Source organism: Prosopis cineraria, unplaced genomic scaffold, assembly GCF_029017545.1.
Source record: "Prosopis cineraria cultivar Desert tree isolate PC_DT_omini unplaced genomic scaffold, ASM2901754v1 PC1690, whole genome shotgun sequence".
In the NCBI taxonomy this organism is placed as follows: Eukaryota; Viridiplantae; Streptophyta; class Magnoliopsida; order Fabales; family Fabaceae; genus Prosopis; species Prosopis cineraria.
Genome location: NW_026557015.1, coordinates 4785 through 25959, shown reverse-complemented (window position 1 = coordinate 25959; position 21175 = coordinate 4785). Strand labels below are relative to the sequence as shown.

The 21175-nt window shown below is 33.3% G+C and overlaps 2 protein-coding genes across 3 annotated transcripts; one reads left to right on the top strand and one right to left on the bottom strand.

Annotated features, from left to right (window-relative positions):
* Positions 1–693: 693 nt before the first annotated feature.
* LOC129300647 (fruit protein pKIWI502-like) lies at positions 694–5931 on the top strand. Its single transcript, XM_054939217.1, is given in 6 exon segments — positions 694–835; positions 838–1330; positions 3957–4056; positions 4162–4257; positions 4352–4432; positions 5642–5931. Coding segments are annotated over 6 exon segments (903 nt in total). The 5' UTR covers positions 694–765; the 3' UTR covers positions 5705–5931.
* Positions 5932–6747: 816 nt separating this feature from the next.
* Positions 6748–9510, bottom strand: LOC129300645 (CAX-interacting protein 4-like). 2 transcript variants are annotated; one of them, XM_054939215.1, is made up of 3 exons: positions 9378–9510; positions 8943–9014; positions 6748–8037 (listed from the first exon to the last, which is right to left on the bottom strand). In XM_054939215.1, exon 3 carries the CDS (start codon positions 7976–7978, stop codon positions 7112–7114), a length of 867 nt encoding a protein of 288 aa, XP_054795190.1. In that variant the 5' UTR covers positions 7979–8037; positions 8943–9014; positions 9378–9510; the 3' UTR covers positions 6748–7111. The 2 variants fall into 2 exon arrangements, with proteins under 2 accessions (XP_054795190.1, XP_054795191.1); XM_054939216.1 differs by having other exon boundaries at positions 6748–8003.
* Positions 9511–21175: the final 11665 nt, after the last annotated feature.

Genomic DNA, 21175 nt, shown 5'->3' with positions numbered 1-21175 from the left:
GAAGGTATCATGTAATAGAAACTGTCATGCAACAGAGACAAGGGAGAGAAATACCACAGCATAATTGAGAGCAAGACTATAATGCGAAATCGCCAAAGCAAATAGACTTGGTTTTTCTCCCATACGGTTACTTTTCATTGTGCTTCTATTGTAAATTTGAATTGTTTATATTAAATTTTAATAACATAGATTAATCTATATTTTTTAAAATTATCAAATCTAAACCATCAAATTCAATGTAACCACCCAGACTAACCGTAAGAAGCAACTTCCAAGGAAATAAAAGGACTTGAAAAGTACCTTGAGTGCTTGAAAGTTGACCAGTTTAATCAAAGATTTTAAGCTCAGGGCGTACAATAGTAATTAAATTTTCAATAAGGACTTAAAAAGTATACCCTTCAAAGAAGCGTTGATCACAGGCGGCAGATCGGATTAATCTCTATTAAAGACTTGGAATACTGATACGGGAATGAACGAGAAAAAACTTGACAGTCACTTTATAATGAATTTAATTTAATTCACTTTTCTTAATTGAAAGTCAATCGACCCAACCCAAAATGATTGGGGCTTGGCCATTCATGAGCCACCAGATAACCTCGATGACACGTGGAAGTCTATTCAGCCTCTCCAGCTATTACGTACCGGAGGTGCATTTTATTACAAACCGCCTAAAAGTCCCCGTTCCTCCGTCCACTTTAGTCGGCGGCCATCCCTCCCCTGACCAGATTCCTACATTCATATAAGCTTCATACAAAGGGACCTGCCATGTCACTCTCTCTCTTAACCCCTCTTCCTTCTTCCTCTTCCATCCATCCCCATGCGCACTTTAGCCCATCTCTTCTCCCATGTCTATTCTACGCTGCCTGGCCCTTCCCTTTCCCCGCCGCCTAAGCCTCCGACGCCATCGCTTCGCTTCCATCGCTGCTGCCGCCGTACGGCAGGATACCACCGTCTGGACCCCTGCCCCGCTCTCCGAGGTTGAACCCGCCGCCGAGTCACTCTTTCACGTCACTGTCGATTTGTCCGACTCGCCCGACCTGGCAACCTCTCACACTCGGGCTGGGCAGTACCTCCAGTTGCGAATTCCTGACGTATCCAAGCCTTCCTTCCTGGCTATCGCATCGCCTCCAAAGCTCGCTTCGGCGCGTGGCGTGTTCGAGTTCCTTGTGAAGAGCGTCCCGGGTTCTACCGCTGAGATTCTATGCGAGTTGAAGAAAGGGACTGTGGTGGAGCTGAGCCAGGTTATGGGGAATGGGTTCGATACGAGTCGGATAGATCCGCCTGAGAAGTATGCCACGGTTTTTATTTTTGCGACTGGATCCGGAATTAGGTGAGCGAGTCTTTACGGAAGTTGCATTTCTATTTTCGAAATGCGAATGCCCAAGATGATTTTCTTTCTCAAATTAGAAGCACGTATATAATAACAAATAGGACGCTGTAGTTGTAGGGTTTATATTTAAATAAATTTGATTGAAATTGATGATGGATTTGAAAGCTTGATTACAAGCTGTGATATCCATCATTGTAGGTGGCCTCTACCCTGTATTTCGGCTGAAACTTTATATCTTTTACTCAAAGACCCTTTGAGGCTCTCCTAGTTGGTTTGAAAATTTAGTTAAGGTATTCAGAACGTGACAATATGAGCTAAGTAAGCAATGCTCTGCGGGGCGTCTTCGTGAGCTCATCCTCTTTGCCACTGGGCACTCAGGAATCTTCTTCAAAGTTATTTGAAGTGGGAAATATTTTTACTTATATTACTTCAATATGGGAGCTTCTAATTTTCACTAAAGAATCCTTGCCGTTTTGCTGAGAATGTGATGTGGGGTTGGAAGGGTAATATGATGTTCCATGTACACTATTGAATGTGTTGCTATAGATTTTACTGGTGGCTTTATATGCTCCCGTGATCGTCAATGCACTCTATACTTTGATGGTACTGTGCATCTGTTTGACTAACTAACATCTAATCCAAGGCTCATCCTGGCATCAAACCATCTACTTTTCCTTCCACATCCTTAAAAAGTTCATCATGCTAAAGTTTTTCTTGCTGGCAATGTTGTTTCCCTCTTGAGACATCTATCTTGTGGCACCAGGTTATGGTGTGCGATGTTTGTTTACTCTCAAATAGAGGGATATCTTAAACTGCTACTTACATTAAAGCATTCAATGCCATCTCTTGGAGTCTTGGTCATATTTCTCTTAAATTTTATGGTTGGCAATGGCCATCAGGCTAGATGCTTGTATTATATTTGGGTATGGGATGTTCCTTTTCTTGAGGCTTTCTCCTGTTCTTTCTTTCTCCGTGTATCAATAACCTCATTCCTTATTTGTAGAATATTCAAGGTTCAGTCACTCCTGGGAACTTCCAGTAATTCAGGAACCTGAACAACTGAGAAATGTCTGAAATAATTTTTTTGTTATTACCTGAGTCTTTTTATTTGTACTAGAGGATTGTGACTTTTGATTCTTCTGATTTTCATTCTTGTAATTTGATGGAGACTTGATAGTATGGGATACCAAGTCTCACATTAAGTAGTATACCCCAAAAGGTAAGTGGGATGGAGAACCTTATTCCAAAAGCTAGCTATTGAGGTGGAAGAACCAACCCATTTATATACTCCATTGAGCATCCCATACTACTCAACGTGGGACTTGGTATCCCATATTAACAAGTCTCCATCAGTATCCCATACTACTAAGTCTCCATTAATTGGCCCCTTGCGGAAAGCCGACGTCTCGATGGCTGCACTCCATAGCACTTAACTTGGTTTCCTTCCTGTCAGAACCCTTTGCGGGTAGCTCTTTCCGGAACTGCTGACAACAAGGCTCTGATACCAATTGATGGGTACCTAAGTGAGATGGGGAACCTTACCCAAAAGCTAGCTGTTGAAGTGGGAGAACCAACCCACTTATATACCTCATTGAGCATCCCATACTACTCAGTTTGGGACTTGATATCCCATACTGCTAAGTTTCCATCAGATGCCAAGTCTCATATTAAGTAGTATGGGATGCTCAATGAGGTATATAAGTGGATTGATTCTCTCACTTCAACAGCTAGCTTTTAGGGTAGGGTTTTCCATCCCAACTTATATACCCCATTCAGCATCCTATATTACTCAATGTGGGACTTGGTACCTCATACTACCAAGTGTCCATCATAATTCCTTCTTTCACTTACCCATTTCACCCTTGGAAAAGATCCTTTATCCAAAGTTAGGATGGATTATTCATCTGTGGTTGACGGTGGTCAGTAAAACAAGACTAAAGATGTGTTAGTAATTTGTAGGCTTGACAATGCATTGTCTTATGTTATATATGGAATGTATTGCTATAATATCGAAACTACTGCACTATTATTTCTGCATTGAGTGGCAGTTAGTTGTGTTATAGTAGGCTCTTTGGTCTAACCCTGGAAATGATTCTTATATAGATTAAGTTCTGATGTTATGGTGAATGAAAGGAGGAAAGTGTTTCTGCGGTGTGCTATGCTTGCTACCCCTTGGTGCCTTTGATGGTATGGATGCATGCATTTTTGAGGGGAAATATTTGATCCTAGCCGTACTTTGTCATAGATCTTTTTTCAGTCCTGACTTTGGTGTTCAGTGCATGTTCCCCCTCTTCTTTCTTTCTTACTTTCAAGGGATTTTGACAGCTTTCATGTTTTTATGCCCTTCCCTAGTTTCTCTGTTGCTTTGGTCTTTGGAAAACTTTTCTTCATTTCACTATATTATTTTTTTTTTCCTTTTAATGAAATTTCTTCTATATCTCAGATGACGTAGTATTTCTGTTGTTTTGAAACTTTATTCTGCCTATAAATCTATTGCACATGGAATGCATGGCATTTGTTCATCTATTAGCTATATATTACCATCAATCCTGAGCCTTTTTTTTTTTTTTTAAACTTTCTTTAGTAGTCATTCAACTTGGCTCATGTGGCTTCTCTTTATGTACAGTCCAATTCGATCACTTATTGAGTCTGGATTTAGCGTTGCTAAGAGATCCGATGTGAGGCTCTTTTATGGAGCTAGAAACCTTCAAAGAATGGCTTATCAGGTTTGTTCCATTGATTCTTGGGCATTGGGTTTGAAGGGAAAAAAATAAAACTTTTCTTTTTTCAATGTGAGGTTATACTAATAAATATATATTTTATCTTTATAGGATAGATTCAAAGAGTGGGAATCTTCTGGTGTTAAGATTGTGCCTGTCTTGTCACAGCCAGATAGTACTTGGACTGGGGAAAGTGGCTATGTGCAGGTAATGTTGTGGTCTTGCTTGTAAGCTTAGCAGTCTAGTTAAAGCTGTAACTCTCAAGAATTAGTTTATATTTCTCCCATAATTGCCTTTACAGGCTGCTTTTGCAAGAACCAAGGAAATTACTGATCCTTCGTCAATTGGTGCTGTACTTTGTGGGCAGAAACAGATGACTGAGGTTTGCTGCTATTGCTTTAAGCTTCCTCTTTTTTAACTCTCTCTCCCAATATGGAGTGTGAAAAGGATGCCACGTTTTTTTTTTTTTAAATTACCTTGCACACAACATTTTACTACTGTCATGAGCATAACCTTGAGGTCATAAAGCCAATAGGACTATCTTATCGAATTTACCCAACATCTTTGAATATCCATATGAGGAGACCCCGTGAAAACAATCACTAGTTCGAGGTCATAAAGAGAAGTACATGTTCCCATGCAGTAAGTGTCATGGGTGTAAGCTTGTCCTTGAAAAACCTAGCTGTTGCTTCCAACCAAAAGGCTTCTCAGTGATTCCATCACATACTGCTTCACATCTTCCCCTAGGCATCATCATCTTATTTGCTAGAATTTTTGGTTTTAATGTGACTGCTGCGTATGTGACTTTCTTGTGCACTGTATTCACTGTTAACCAAGTTGGTTATGATGCCCATAGTTTTGTCATTTATCTTAACGTGTTGAACATATAACCTTTTCATATAATCTAATCCAGATGAACCCTACCATCTGGTATTGAAGAAAGGTATGCAATTTTGATAGGGTACAGGGTAAACTAGTCGAAGGCTTTTGAACAGTTTTTAGATATATACTCGTTCTGATACCAAGACTGTTATATATGTTATGTCTCTGCATTGCGGAATCTGTTGCCCAAAAAAAATCTGCCTATGTCACCTTTCACAAGCTCTGTATGTTGATGCTGTCAGGAATAGGATCCCATTGAGTCTCAAATGAGGTAATCTTTTGGGAGAGAATCTCCTCCTGGCGTGGTCTTGCTAGCCTTGAATTCCGTAGTGTATCCAAGTTTTGGCGAAAGTTACATGATAATCTTACTTATGCTGCCCCGGTTTAAAATCTGCTGCAAAAGTTATCTCACGTTGTATCTTTCTGGATATTGAGATCTCTTGAAGTTCAGTTCAGTAATTTTTTTTTTTTGGGACAATGGCTCAGCAATTTAGAGATTTTAACTTTAGTCATCCCTGTTTTAAATTACCTTCTTTATCTTGGAGTATCAAAATATTATCATGTAACTTTCATAATCCCAAAAAATTCCCAAGTTCTTGCCTAGTCAGGCTTTGCTATCGTTTGCAAAAAAATTAACGGCTAGTGCATGTTGTATGCGCAATGCCTTCGCTTACATACATGACCTCTCATAATCACTTTGTTGTTGCAGGAAGTTACATCGATTCTTGTTGCTGATGGAGTCTCAAGTGAGAAGATATTGAAGAACTTCTGACAACTCGGTTGAAGTTTTTGCTTTTGTTGTATCATTGTCGTGTTATAGTCGATAATTATTTGTCCATTGCCACTGCTGAGGATCGTTGGCATGGAATGTACAATAAAATTAATTTTGGGAAACAAAGTTCCCATTATTAGAATTTGACGGCTTTCAGGTTTCAGCAACCAAATAGGGGATACAAATTTTCTTGGTTTCACGTGGAAATATCGATCTTGCTTCTATCATCCAAAGACAGTCATTTCTTTATTCAAGAAATGCATTTATGACTGGTTAGGACGTTAGAATGCTCTCATGATAGAATCGAAACACATGTTCACTGCCCGTTTATGGACAAACAAATGCCCTTAGATCTGTACGGACCTTAAACGGCTACGAGATCTCCTGGCCTAGAAAATAAAAAGAACCCGCCTTTGATGTGCATTGTGGCTTGGCGCATACATTTGGTCGTTCAAGCACATATGGTTTTGAATGTCGAATTTGTTTCTGAAAGAAACTAATTGCTCATTAGGGATAGGATTTTTTCATATGGTTGAGACAGCAAAAGAATTAGTGTGTGCAACCTAGTTTTGTTTTCCCCAATGAAACAATGTGTCACTAAAGTAACTGTTTACTCAGGATGGATTTGGAGCGTCCTAGTAAACACTAATATACATAACCTAATATTTTTTAGATTTTTATGGACTAAATAATGAACATGATGTTCAAACAGAGAATCTGAATTAATTTTAGAATGTTAATAGTGTACTCTTGAACAATTTCATCGTGTATAATGCATATGTATAACTGATATTTGGCAATAATGATTCTGTTTGATTTGTCACTTTTTGATTATTCTTTATATATGTGTGTGTTTATATACATATATATGTAGCGAAAGATATGTTTGCTTTTCTTTGCAAGTTTGCATCATCAATTTTCCCCCACTGCTCCGTTGTTTATTAAAGTACGAACAAAAACCTGAGATAAGAATACCTAAAAGTTATTCAGGCTCCAAAACGAAACAGCAAAACCAAGCAAAATCAACTTGAGTTTCCAAGAAATGAGTTTCGACCACAATAATCTATTGTAATTGCAACAGCAAACACAGTCAACAGAACAATCCAATTAGAAGCCAGAAAATCTAGATTCAAATTGTCAATAATGCAGATGACAACAAAGAATAATTAAAATTAAACTTGTTCAGCAAAGATTCATTGACGGTCACTTGGAATGTTAATGAAGGCAACAAATCGTTAAACAGAACTCAGAAATCACGTGGATAATTGTTCTCGTTGTTCTCATCCACAGCTCAATCCGCATGATCTCCATCAGATTTCACAATCACATATTTGCTTAATTCGTCATGCTTTCCATTCATATCTGGCGAGTGATGGTGAGGAGACTGATTTTGATTTTTCTCCCCATTCAAGTGGCGTCGATGCTTGTGTGGTGGTGGTGGTGGTGGCCATGCCTCTTAGCGACTGATCTCCTATTATCTTCATTGTTCTCATCTGATGACTTCCCTATAGATTGGCTTCGCTGCCCATGTCCATCATCATCAGAATCTGATGACCTCATATCCAAACTATGAGATCGTCTGTGATGTTTATGGCGCCTTCTGCGGCTTTTCTTGTGATAAGCACCGTCACTTTCATCATTTGACAAGTCTGATTCACTAGATTCAGATCTTCGGTGCCGTTTATGATGCTTTCCATGACTCTTTCTAGAAGCGTGAGACTCTTCATCACTAGAGAAGTCTGATCCACTAGAATGTGAGACAGCTCGGCGTTTGTATTCTCTTGAATGCCTTTTCCTCTTGCTTACCTCATCAGCACCGGTATCTGAATCACTGGAATCTGATCTTGAACCTTGATCCCTGTGCTTCTTGTTTTGCTTCTTCTTCCTTCTCCTCTCTTCCTCAGAGATACTATCATATTCATCACTGCTAGCATCACTAGATTCTGAGGACCGTTTCTTTGCCTTTCTCTTAAATTTCTTCTCTTTCCTTCTATCATGGTCACCCAAGTCAGAGTGAGAATGCTTCCTATGCTTCCTGTGAGCTCTTCTACTGGACTTCTTATACTCATTGTCACTGTCATAATCCGAGTCACTATCAGAGCCAGATCGTTTTTTATGTTTTGCAGCCTTCAACTTCCTCTCTTTAGCTTCAGCGTCAGCTTTAGCCTTAGAAGCAGCTTCCAGCTTCTGCTCCCACTTCAAAGGAGCCTCCTTTCGATCCATAATTCTCTTCTTCTTCTCCTCCACAAGCTGGAGGAATCTCTTGGTGTCCATTTGTATTCAATAACCGACTCAAAAACTGCATTTTGGTAAAATGATGACCAGAAGGACATCTCACAGAAGAGAAAAAAACAAAGTTAGTTTGGCAATCAAGTCATAAAATTGAATGAGTCCAAGAAAGGCAAGCAAATTTAGAATATTAAATTATTTATTTTCTTCATTATATATGCAAAGAATGAGCTTCGCATTAAAAAATCTAAGTTGCCACTGATATGATGCAGAGTAACATAGAATAATACACTGAACAGTCAAGTGACACTTTCAAACATTGATTTTGTCACAAACACAGTCTCCACTTTTGTCAATTCAGTGTTGATTCTGGGCACACAAGTTTAGGTAATCCAAAAAAGCAAAGTACGTAATCACACATTGATGGCCACAAGACAAGCAACACCAACGATTAAACTTTAATTGGCTAATATACGGTTCACTAAGATGACATGGTAACCTATCCTTCCAACTGACAACATAGTTTCCCACAGACAAACAAAAGTTTATACCTGCTTGCTTATACATTCATAATCCTCTCCCACTAAATGATTAACATACATCATACAAATATTAGATGAAAATGTACCTAGCATCAGTAGCCTAACTAAAAATGGCCTCATTCTGTATTCTGCTCACTACACCAGAAAAGGGAAAAAAGGAAAAAGAATTCCACTTTTAAAATTTTAGACAAAATCTTCAGGTAAAAAATGATCAAACGCACATATCATGAATACTTTAATGTTTTGCCTAAAATTATACCAAACCTGAGAAAGAGACAGGTCTCCATAAAGAGACAGTTTGGGATCAGGTTCCCACCATTTAAGTAAGAGAAACATAAGACAGGGTCACTAATTCTAGATAACATTTCTTACTCTTAATCTTCTATTGAAAATTCAACCTTATATAGCTACGCAAATAAAAACCTTTAAAGTCAACTTACAACAGGAAATTAACCTTCTATTCCTACCTTATATGTCTGAGAGGATAAATCTGTAGCAGCACCCTACCCCAAACCAAGGGATATGGTATCAGAAGAAACCTGCATCAAAATCGTATATTGTATGATGTTATAATACATATTTAAGAGAACACAGAAAAAAGGAAAAAAAAATTACTAAAACTGCCAATAAAATTTCTAACATACCACACAAAATATGGAAAGCACACACGCGAAACATGAACAAAGCACATCAAAAGACATAATGAAACAGACCAAAAGAGAGGGTAAAAACTGTTCCATCAAAAATTAAAGGACAGCTAATCAATTAATGGGAAATGAACAGATCTTTACATCAAATACGAAACAAAACTAACGCATCAAAGGAAACCCTAATTGTCAAATAAAAAGTGGACCTAAGATCGGCGAAAAAGAAATCAAACTGAACAAGGAAGAAAGGCGTACCAGAACGAAGAAGCAGAGAAGAGATTACGGGCCTCCTTCTCCAAGAGTGGGCCGAAAGGGCTTGACTTTGGGAACCCGGCGCCTCCACCTCTCCAGAAACGTCTCAAGCAGAAGAAGCAGCGATTTGCTGTGGCTTGGCGTGCCCTTATAGCATAGATAGGCCGACGACGCGTGAAAATTAAAAAAGCTAAAATCCCGGGTTCCTTGAACCGGACCGGTCACCAGCGAATCCGATAACCGGTCCGTGTATAAACCCGGTTGGTCAGTGGACTGGGCATTGCTTGTGGGCATAAACTATAATTAAAAAGGGCACAGGGGTCAATTGACAATTTTTTCAACACGAATCTTGATTCTTGTCATGTCAGAATGCCAGAGATTTGCTGGCCTTAGAAAATGATTGGCTAGGAAGCAAATTTAAACTCAAACATGAGAAGCACTCTATAGCGTAATTTATTTCCAGGTTTGTATAAATGAGTATGTGTGATCCATCTGATTATATTATAGGTTTTTTTTTTTTTTGAAGAGTTACTAAATTCTAATAAAATATGTGGATAAATAACATAATTTTTTAATTTTTTTATAAATGTATGAGATCCATCGAATTTTATTATTTTTATATGAAAGGATTGACATTTTCTTATAATATATTAATGAATTAACGGTTCGTATTTGGCCAAAAAAAAAAATGAATATATTGACTAATTGTAAATTAAGTTGGTTTTTGAACAATGAGTTGTTTAGGGGAAAAAGGGATTGCATTGTTTATTTTTATAGTAGATATTACTATCATAAAAATAACAATAGATGGCAAAACATTTCTCAAAATATGCAAGTGATAATTAAGTAGCACAAAATATAATAATTATTTTTTAGAGGCTAGTAATTTGCCTGACATTTTTATTTTATTTTTTGAAATGACATTTTGCCCTTTAAAGAAGATCCTTTATCTTAGTAAATTAATGACTATTTTGGTTTGATAAATAACTACTTTCGTATGAAAATAAAAAACGAGTATAATGGAATAGCAAATTACAAGTTGCTATGTGCAAAATTTTTTGTCAATGAATAACTTGTAATATGCTAATGCATCATAGTCATTTCCTCAAAAAAAGTCGTCATTTTCTCCAAAGAAAGTAGTAATAGAGTTTTAATTGTTGGATTTCATTAATAAAAAATTTTAATAATAAAAATAAAATATTGTTTTAAACACAAACAAAAATTCTAAAGTTAGACAACAATGCATTTTCCAAATTTTAGAATTTATTGTAGAATTATTTTAAAAAACAATTACCTAATATCATATTATTATTAAGAAATTAAATCTACCTATTTTTTCGATGCTTACAAATCAACTCAGACCAACTTAACCACTAAAGTTGCAAAAATCAGTGAAGAAATGCTAATTAATTATTGGTATTAAGGAATATTTTATCAAAATCATTAATATAAGATGTCAAGAAAAATAACGATCAAAAGGAAATATATCATATAATGGTGAGGTAGGTGATATTTACAATTAATTGATGTGTGTTTTATATTTTACAATATATAACAAATATATGTAGACCCTTCATATAATGCTTTAGATTATTATATTTTTTAAAATAAAAATTAATAATAAAATACATGACGTGTTTGCATATGAAAAACTTTATAACTTTTTAGTTTCTAGCTTTAAAAAAAATTAAAAACAATTAATAGTATATATGACTAGTGTTTGAAAACACTTGTCATATATAGTCATTTACACATGTGATGTCATGTGTAGTGGAATATATGATGCACTTTTAATGCCTATCATATATTCTTTTTTAAATATTCATCATTCTTTTTCATTTTAGTCTCGCATTTGATACTCTTCTCCTTTTCTCTTATCCACTTGCAATGAAAGCACAGGAAAAACTTATAAAGTGTCTTGATTCCTATTGTCAACCATGGCCTTCGCAATACCTTAATCATCCTTCATCATCATCAATGTTGTCTGTTTGTCATTGTCATGTTTCTCATTGCATCTCTTTTGATTTTCATCTAAGGTATTTTTTTTGTGTTTTCTATATTTTCTTTCAATGTCCTTTGATTTTTTGGTTGTGGGAATGATTTATTAATTGTTTTGAAAAATTTCATTGATTAATTTTATTTATTTAACTTTATGCTCATTGTTGCTTTATTTTGATAATGTTAGTTGTCAAAATTGATAATAAATGATGTGTTCTTGGCTTGAGAATGTCAATGGAGGTTATGGTAACCTTAGAATAATTATGAGGATAAAAATGAGTGAATAAAATGGATATTTATGGTTCTTTTTTTCCTATGAGTTGTGAGCCAATTTTTTTGGATAATTTTTTAATTTAAATTATGTGTCTTATTTGATGTCGGTAGTTTTATTATTAGAAACTATATATTAAAATATATTAGTGTTCTAAATGTCATTACAATTGAAGTTGATTTGAGTGATTGTAACTTACTCTCATTCTCTAAAAATTATAGTTATTTTGCAGAGATTTTGACATTTGATTATGAATGATAATTTTTTTTGGCTTGAGATTGCTAATGTAAGGTGTGAGTAACCGTTGAAATGATTAATGAGACAAAAATCAATGATTTTGATAGATGTTTATAGTGCTTTTCTTTTTATGTGATTTTTCAATGAATTTTTTAGATAATTTTACAAATAAAATTTCATGTCTTATTTGACCTAAGTAGTTTTATCATTGGAAACTACATATTGAAATTTACTAATATGCCAAATTTCATGATAATTAGAATTGATTTGAGTGATTGTAATTTACTTGTGATTTCTTTAAAAATTCTATTTTGTGAATTTATTGTTGTTAGAATTGTGTATAGCTGAATTTAGTTTGTTGAGATAAGATAATAGGTTTAAAAAGAGGGCTTATGCTTGATTGAATGCTTATTTTTATGCCATCATACTGTCGATTTTTTTTTGGTTAATGAACATGTGAATGCTCATGCACATGACTCATGATTCATTGATTTCTCTATATTACATATAGAGTAGTTAATTATTTTTCTTTATTGTATCATTCCTTTCCTCCACATGTTCATGAGTTACTATTCACATTTTCTTGTATAAATTTTTTGCTAGATTAAGATTATAGATAAGAAATAAATGTCCACCAATCAATTAGTAAGGAATATTTGAATGGTGTGAACGTGTTTATAAGATTTGCTCTTGAACATATAAAAGATCGGGAAGTGTAGTATGACCTTATATAAAATGTGGTCTTTTAAAGCTAATTAGTTCATCTGAGTTGAAAGATTATTTAGTGTGCTATGAAGTTGATAAAAATTATAAGTGTTAACATAAACATATTGAGACAAGAGATGAAAGGTTTGAATCAAATGATTACAACAATTACAACAAAATAGGTTTATGAAACGGTTACTTTTTGCTAATATTAAACGTTTATAAACTATTGAATAATGTGGTCTTGAATATTCCCTGAACCTCTAACAATTTCAAAACAAAATGCTTATTAGAACTAAAAGGATAAGCAAACATGTAGTACAATGGCCATAATTTATGAGAAAATAAGTCCAGTTCCAAGCTTAATAATAAATAAAAGAAATTTGAAAACAATGCACAAATTCATTCAAAATACAAGTCATAAACTCTCAAGGGTGTTCTATGTCTTTTTGATATGGAAATAAGAAGGGAGATGTTGTAGACCCATTTTCTTTAAATTCATTTTGTATATTATGCTAATAGAGCTTGCAATATTTAAGAAAAACAAATTTTTAATTTTTTAAAAAACTTACCTTTAACAAGCTTGTAATCACCTCACTAGAATAATCATGAATTCCAAAATCAAAATAATTAAGGGACTAAACCCAATGAGGATTGCCAAGTTTTTACAATTTCCAAATGGGAGAAACGATTTCAAACCCTTTACATTGAGATCTAAGTTTTTTCAAGATTTAAGCTACTCCCAAATGCTTTTGATAGTCTCAAATCAAATTTTCAAAACAGTGCAGAACCTTGAGATTCAAATAAGACCCAAAATATTTGATTTAAAACTCAAAACTATAATTTATGCAGAAATTAGAATATACGCCACCGCTAAGTGTCATTACGCCATGACTCTTCAGCCTTTGTGCCATGCGCTGTGGCATAAGAGACCATGCACAGCAGCACATTGCATGAAATTTGATAGTAAACTTTTGCTGTCATATGACAGCATAAGAAGCGAACTTTTGACGAGTTTCAAATCTTTATCCGTCATCTGATTGAGGTGATTTGATGTCTATATAGAGCTTTCTTCCAACTCTAGCTAATGGCACAATTTTCACACTCAAGTTCATTTTTTTAAAGAGTTGGACACCCAAATTCATTTTCACTTCTTTTTTTACAAAACTCACAATAATGGTGTCCAAACTCACACATAAGTGTCAACAGCCTACACCGACAATCTGACCACACTCAATGGACCCTATAGGGCTCGTGCAATACACCACACTCAACCTAATACACATATAACACTATTTTACCACTCAACCTTAGATTTCATAAAATATAAAGGGGAGGAAGATTTAGCACAAATTGTTCATTCTCATTTCAAATCAATCAAAATACACATTTTTCTACTTGCAAAAGTATTTTGACTTTAAACAAGGATTTACAACTAAAATGCACTAAACTCAGGGTACAAAATACACAAGATGTGTACAATAATAGTGCAAGTAGTTCAAAACAATGACATATGACCTAATTGGCAAATTAACAATCTTAATACACATACAACAACATAATAAGGCATACAAGTAGGATTACTTTACAATCCTAAGCCTCAGCACGTTTCCCTCGATCTTGGTCCGATGAGTTAGGCTATGAAAATATTGAGAATTGAAGGGTGAGTATAACCACTCAATAATCAAGTTTGCTTAATCTATATAGTTGCGTATCAATTAAAAACATATGCAATTAGCAAGTAATGTATATATAACACACATATGACAAATATCACCATGGCCACAATAATAACAACTATGTTATCGAGTATAAAACACATTATCATCATATTTACAATAATATATATCATAAGGTCACAATAATAACTATGCACCCCTAACACACACCGGATCACAATAATAAAACCATATGCCCAGATCTAAATACATGATCAAATGCCAGCCTTATACTTTCTTTTTACCTTTGACATAAAATCAGTGGGCTATTAAGTATCTACGTCTCTTATAGACTAACTCAGCCTTCAACTTATGAGGAGCTATTGGGTCAGGGTTAACTCACTCACTTTTGTATCTTGGTTTCTCCTAATACTAACAATCATGGAGTGTCGTAACCCTAATCTAGCCTCCTTATGAACTGGTAGAGATTAGTTAGGTTTAAATCTCTTATAAAATAACTGAGATAGTCCCAAATCAACCATGAGATAAGGGCTACCTCGTAATTCCAACTATCAGTACTGAGGCAGGCTCTCGATTCTAACGGTTGCTACCAATACCATGTTTTATCAATCTAATCCTCTTTTTAGGTGAACTCCCGCCAATAATCATGCTATGCATAACTTACACATATCATGCGTTCTAATAACCATTCATCTCATATGAATTTATGTATCCACACTCATATACTCAACATACTCCACATATCATGCATCACATTTTTATCAATTTACAACAACATGTCATCAATCAAAGGCATCCATCACAAATGTGTGACAAACATAAGGTTTCTTATTTTCTAAACCATTTCACAAGTCATCATATTATAAAAAATTGCATCAATAGTTTTATAACATTAAATAAGTTTCAATAATGAAATTTCAACAATTATCTAATTAATATACAACTATACAAATTAGGTTTTCTCCGATACCTTAAATCTTTAAGAGATCAAAGTTTTTTCCTCATAATAACCACTTTTAAAGCTTCTTTCCAAGCTTGAACGGTGCCAAAATTAATGGTCTACAATAATATTACAAGAATATCATCATTATCTCACTTTTAGAAATTTATCAACATTAAACTCCTTATTTTTCATTTTACCGACCTCATAAATTCACTACCCGTATACCCAATGGGTTTCCTAAGTTCTTTTAACCCACATTTTCATTAATAAGTCATTAAACCATCATTAATGATCCACAGACACTCCCAACCACCTCATTAATTGCAAAATTCAACCATTCACAAAATCATTAATGTAGGGTTTAGATACTTTAAACAACTTTCATTATATCTATTTTGACTAATGGGTTCTGACCCATAGCTTATATGAATTGAAAATCAACATTAACAATCAAATCCTAACTTACCTCTTCTAAAAAATGGAAGTAGAGGGAAGGAAGGAAGCACATTATATTTATCTTAGGTGTTGGGAAGCTCTAAAATATCACCAATTGTCCCAATGTGTGTGCCCTAGTAGAGCCAAGTTATGCCTCTCATTCTCTTCCTTTCTTCTTCTCTGTTTTCTCGCACAAACACAAACTAGTTTAAGTAAATTTTTTGTTGTACACCATGGCACATGCATCCTTTCACCGCATCAAATGATACAGAGAGCTCCAGTCACTCTGATTTGCCTTTATGCACCGTGGCGGGCATTCTTTTCACCGCGGCATGTGGCACAGAGAACTTTTCTTCACTTTTTCCTCTTCTTTACTTGCCCAGATGGCTTGACTTGACTTCAGACCCATATCTTGGGCCAAAATTACAATTTAAAACACCTATTAAACCCCTTTGACCACATATCTTATCAATTCACTAATTACCCTTATTAAGTTTAGTTAATTGGGTTTTAAAATTTAGATATTACAAAGCTACCTATTGCTAAATGAGAAGAGATTGGGAAGAAAAAGGAGTAGTGGTAGAATGGCCAATAATGGAGGAAGAGACCCATGTGATTGAGAGACTTATAGCGAGCAAAACACCCACAGGCAAAGAGAGACCTACGATAAGTAAACGACATCGATGAGATCAGAACAACCTTGAGTAAGAATGATGACAAACACATTTTGTGGTGGAGGAAAGTACATAATGTCTAGAAATGATGGATTTGGCCATTTTAGTGGTAGAGGATTAAAGGTGAGGGAGATAATCTTTGGGTATAATGTATGAAGACAAAGTATTTTTAAGGAAGGGAAAAAGTTTTTAAAATACAATACTAAATGGTTCCTCTAACAAAACCATTTAATATTGCATATCAAATGGTTCACCAGAGGAAACTGTTTAGTAAATGAACTGAATACTAAATGGTTCCCCTCCCAAAGTTGTTTTATATTATGCTAATGTCAGGCCTTATGTAACTGAGACAAATACTAAACGATTATCTTAAATAAATGTTTGGTATTTATTTACTTATAAAATTGTATTTTATATAACTTTTTAATAGTTATCTTCTTAATTCCCACCTTTTATTTATAAAACATTCTTGTTTATAATCATTTAATAAATAATGTTACATAAACACTTTTTGTAGTAGTAAGCACAGATATTTGTGAGACAAATTGTTAAGAAGAGATAGCCAATACGATTGAAAGGGAATTCAAAAATTATCTTAAAATGTTTGAGATGTTAGAAAGCAACATAAGAAGCCTTTATATGCTAGTTTGATCAAATTCTCAAAATTGTCAACGATGTTAAAATTGTATAACTTGAAAGTAAACAATGGGTAAAGTGAAAAGAGTTATGCATAATTTCTTGAACTTTAATATGAAATGCTACGAGTAAACAACAAGCTTTCTAGGAATGCATATGAGATTATACAAGTATTAAAATCTTGGCATGAGTTACAAAAAAAAACGTACTTGTATTGCACATTGTTTAGAAATGAATATGTATCGTTAATGAAGTTTCCTAAATACAATACCTCACGCTATAAAGAGAATAGGAAGAGTTTAACGGTGGCATAGTACTTTCCTATTATACCTAGATTTAGATGTCTATACATTAGTGTATAAGATATAAAAATTTGACATATCATGTGGATAAACAGATCAAAGATAGGAAGCTTCGACATCTAACTAACTCTTCTCAATGGAAAAAAATTGATTGTGAACAACTTGACTTTGGAAAAGAAGATAAAAACTTACATCTTGCATTAGCTACTAATAGAATGAATTCACATGCTTTTCAAAGTAATACTCATAATACATGGCTGGTTATTTTGCTAATTTACAATTTACCTTTATGGCTATGTATAAAGAAAAAGTATATAATGTTATTTATACTAATTTTAGGGCCAAAGCAATTAGAAAATAGTATATACATATAGTAAGAAATAAGTTTTTCACATATTTATTTGTTTATTCAAATTTTATATTGAAATATTTTTGACATTTTTATTATGGTAACTGTGTTATATCGCTCCAATACCAAACAAACAATTCCAAGGTTTAAACAATTTGAAGCAGCCTACATTTGGAAAACAATAAAGGTAATTAGTAGTTATTGAATTTAATTATTCATAGTTTTTAATGCATTAATATATATATATATATATATTGGTTTTTTAATTTGTAGTGCCTGAAAGGCTGAAACAAAAGCAAAATCGCTTAGATTGTGATTTTTTGATGGGGTTTATGAAGGACATCATTACCCATAATGAGAGCAAAATTCCTAAGATGGTATGTCAAGAAGATTCACTTTATAAATGCTAATGAATTTAATTTATTCAAGTAACTTTATAGTGGCTATTTTATATATTATAGTACTATGAAGATTCTTACATTGATAAATATAAGAAAGCATAAATAAATGAAGTAATTGAAGAGTACTAGTACGTGTTTCAAGTGTGGTCCTTGCATAAAGCCAAAAGTCAATAAAGTTAGTGTTAGTAAGATTACTGGCACCCTTACTTGATATAGATTAGTTGATACATTACTTTACCTTAGAAAAATATATACATTGATTACTTGATAGATTAGTGATGGATCATATGATGATTTAATAATTGAATGAGAGGTTTATTTTTGTTTCAGTTTGAATTGATTTCAATCCTAATTCAATTGGTATTGTTGTTAAAAAATGTTAGAATTGCTGTCTAGATATATATTTCGTATATCCGTTGTAAAAATAACCCTCCTATTTAAAAAAAGCATAGCAAAAATGATGGTTAATATATAACTATCGTATTGTTAATACCCATCATATATTTATTGATACCAATCAAATTGACCACAATTAGTAACTTTTATATGATGGGGTATTTAACCATCATATAAAGTAACTGCATGGATAATAGAATGTATTATGGCAATATTAATACACCAACTCAATTGTGGCTCAATTTTTTTTCTCATGTGAAAACCAACTCTTCAGTGTACTACTAGTTTAGTTACAAGAAACCATGAGGGAAATTGGGCTTTGCTTAAAGAGTATGTATTTGAACTACAAATAATTTAGAATAGTGGATTTAGTCTCACGCATTACATCCAGCTTATAAACCAAGCCCTTCTTAACCTGTTCTAACCATTGAAAAAGATGACATCCAAAAATAATTATTAGTGAATCATCACTATATCCACACCAGGTTAAATGCTAAGGAAAGCTCTTGCCATAAATCAACTTTGATGGAATTAACAACACAAATGTGTATTCATCAAATTAAGCTGTAAAACTTAAACTCTCTATCTAAACAATCCAAGAAAAACCCAACATAAGCATGCTTAATTCACTGAGATTGATATGAAAGACTTGAGTATACACTTATAGATAGATACTAACTATATTGCCTAAGGGTATGTTTGAGAGTATATGTTAGAACAAAAAGGATTATTGATTGAAGTGGAAGTGGAAGTTGTGGTGGAGTGGGATGGAATGGAACGGAATAGAACATTCCACTGTTTAGAATTTATTCAGATGAATAAACAATTTATTTAAAAATTATTATAAAATTAATATATAGTAGTTGATCTAATTATGTTTTTAGTATTAGGTGATGAAAGAGGTGAACGAATGAGAAAGGTGATAAGGATGAGGATAATTTTATAATAATATTATTTATATTAGATCATTTTATCTTCAACCCCCTAAATTGAGGGTAAGAAAAAATAGGTTTAGGATGTCTCCACTCATTTTTTTAAAAATTCTTTCCATCAATAGTATAAAACTTTCAGCTATCTCCCTCTATTCCATTCTATCCTTAAAAAAGCTCTCAAACAATACCTAATATTTGAGATCATGTATGTAATAATAAGGCTATTGTGCGCCTAGATGAATGAACACATAGATCAACGTTAACGATGGGTAGGCAAGAATTGCTAGACTTTCAAAAAACTAATAGGACTAAAAATCTATCCATTTTTTGTGCATCCTGTGATATTGAATCTAATTTATTTATATATGAAATATACTATTTGAAGTCATGAATGAATGTTTTTATTTTTATAAAATGGTATATTTAAATATAAAGACATAATTTATCATCAAAATATATATAAATGGTTCAACTTTTAAGTGTTAACAAGTGGTGTCTTAAATTACTAACAAGTGGTGTAGTTAGGCAAAAATAGCAGTAATGTCTAAATTTTTTTTGTTTCTTTTACTATTAATTATAATTTTATTTTCTTTTATATTTTTCATTCCTATGTGTATTTGTGTGTATCACCTATCTCAAATGTTCACAAGTAGTTCTTCATATTGCTCATAAGCAGGCTTTAGACATTTTAGAGTAATTTATGTAGGTTAAGTTGTTTAATTCATCATTCCATTACATTGTTAACATAATTCAATCAGTTTATATCTTCCAAGATATATACTAATTTAGTAATTATAAGTTTTTAACTAACCCTCTTTAAGCGTATGGATCATGAATGAAATAGTAATCCTTATTTAAAATTGCAATTTGAAATTTTAATAATATATAATATTTTTATTTTTAATATATATCAATCAATTTTACAAAACCATTATGTAGACTAACATAGAATATAAAAATGTCCAAATAATTTCAAATAAGTATTTGTTATAAATTCATTTAAAACATTTTATGTGCATTTTTTTTTAGGTTTGATTAATATATGTGATATTAATATTCATGATGAAATTTTCATAGACTTTATAATATTTTAACCACAAATCCATTTGAATAAGCTTTTAAAAGAAATAATAAAGGGTTAATGAATATCATAGACTCCAACTATTGTGCGAATAACATCTTGGACCCTGAACTTTTGAAATATGCAAAATCTCTCCTTAACTTCTAAATTTGAGTACTTAAAATCTTGACATTAATAGTAGGACATTAACTATTATGTGTGATGAGAGAGAAGATGGGTGTGATCAAAATTTGCCAAATTGGCATGCCACATCGGAAGGAGGTAGACATTGAAAATATGAGTTTATGCAAATTAGGCCGGCAATGAGAGAAGAAATGAAGCAGATAATCTCAACTTCCACTATTGTAAACTAGAAGGGGATTCAGAAATAAAAAATTCTTAGCTAGATACAATAGGACCCAGTTGGCCACACTTTTACAAGTTCTCTAATTCAATTTCTTCAAGATTTCACATACGCTGAACAAAAGAGGAGTGAAGCTAATAATTATCATTTTTTTATATCATTTTCATATTATTTTCCCTAGATTTTATATACTTTTTAAAGGTATTTTGTGCATGTTAGAAGCATTTTAGATCATCTAGGATACTTTTGTAATTTCTAAAACTTTTAGGGCAAAAGTGAAAATTTCAAAAAGTATAAGGGCAAACTATAATTTTTAAAACTAGTTTCTAAAAAATAAAAAAATACTTCATTCTTTACTAATTTTTAGTTCTTCATTAATCCCATGATTTTAATTTGAGTTACTTCAATTTACATTATGA

Excerpts from the sequence above, each read along its gene's own strand:
- LOC129300645 (XM_054939215.1), bottom strand. The coding sequence starts at position 7,978 with ATGGACACCAAGAGATTCCTCCAGCTTGTGGAGGAGAAGAAGAAGAGA.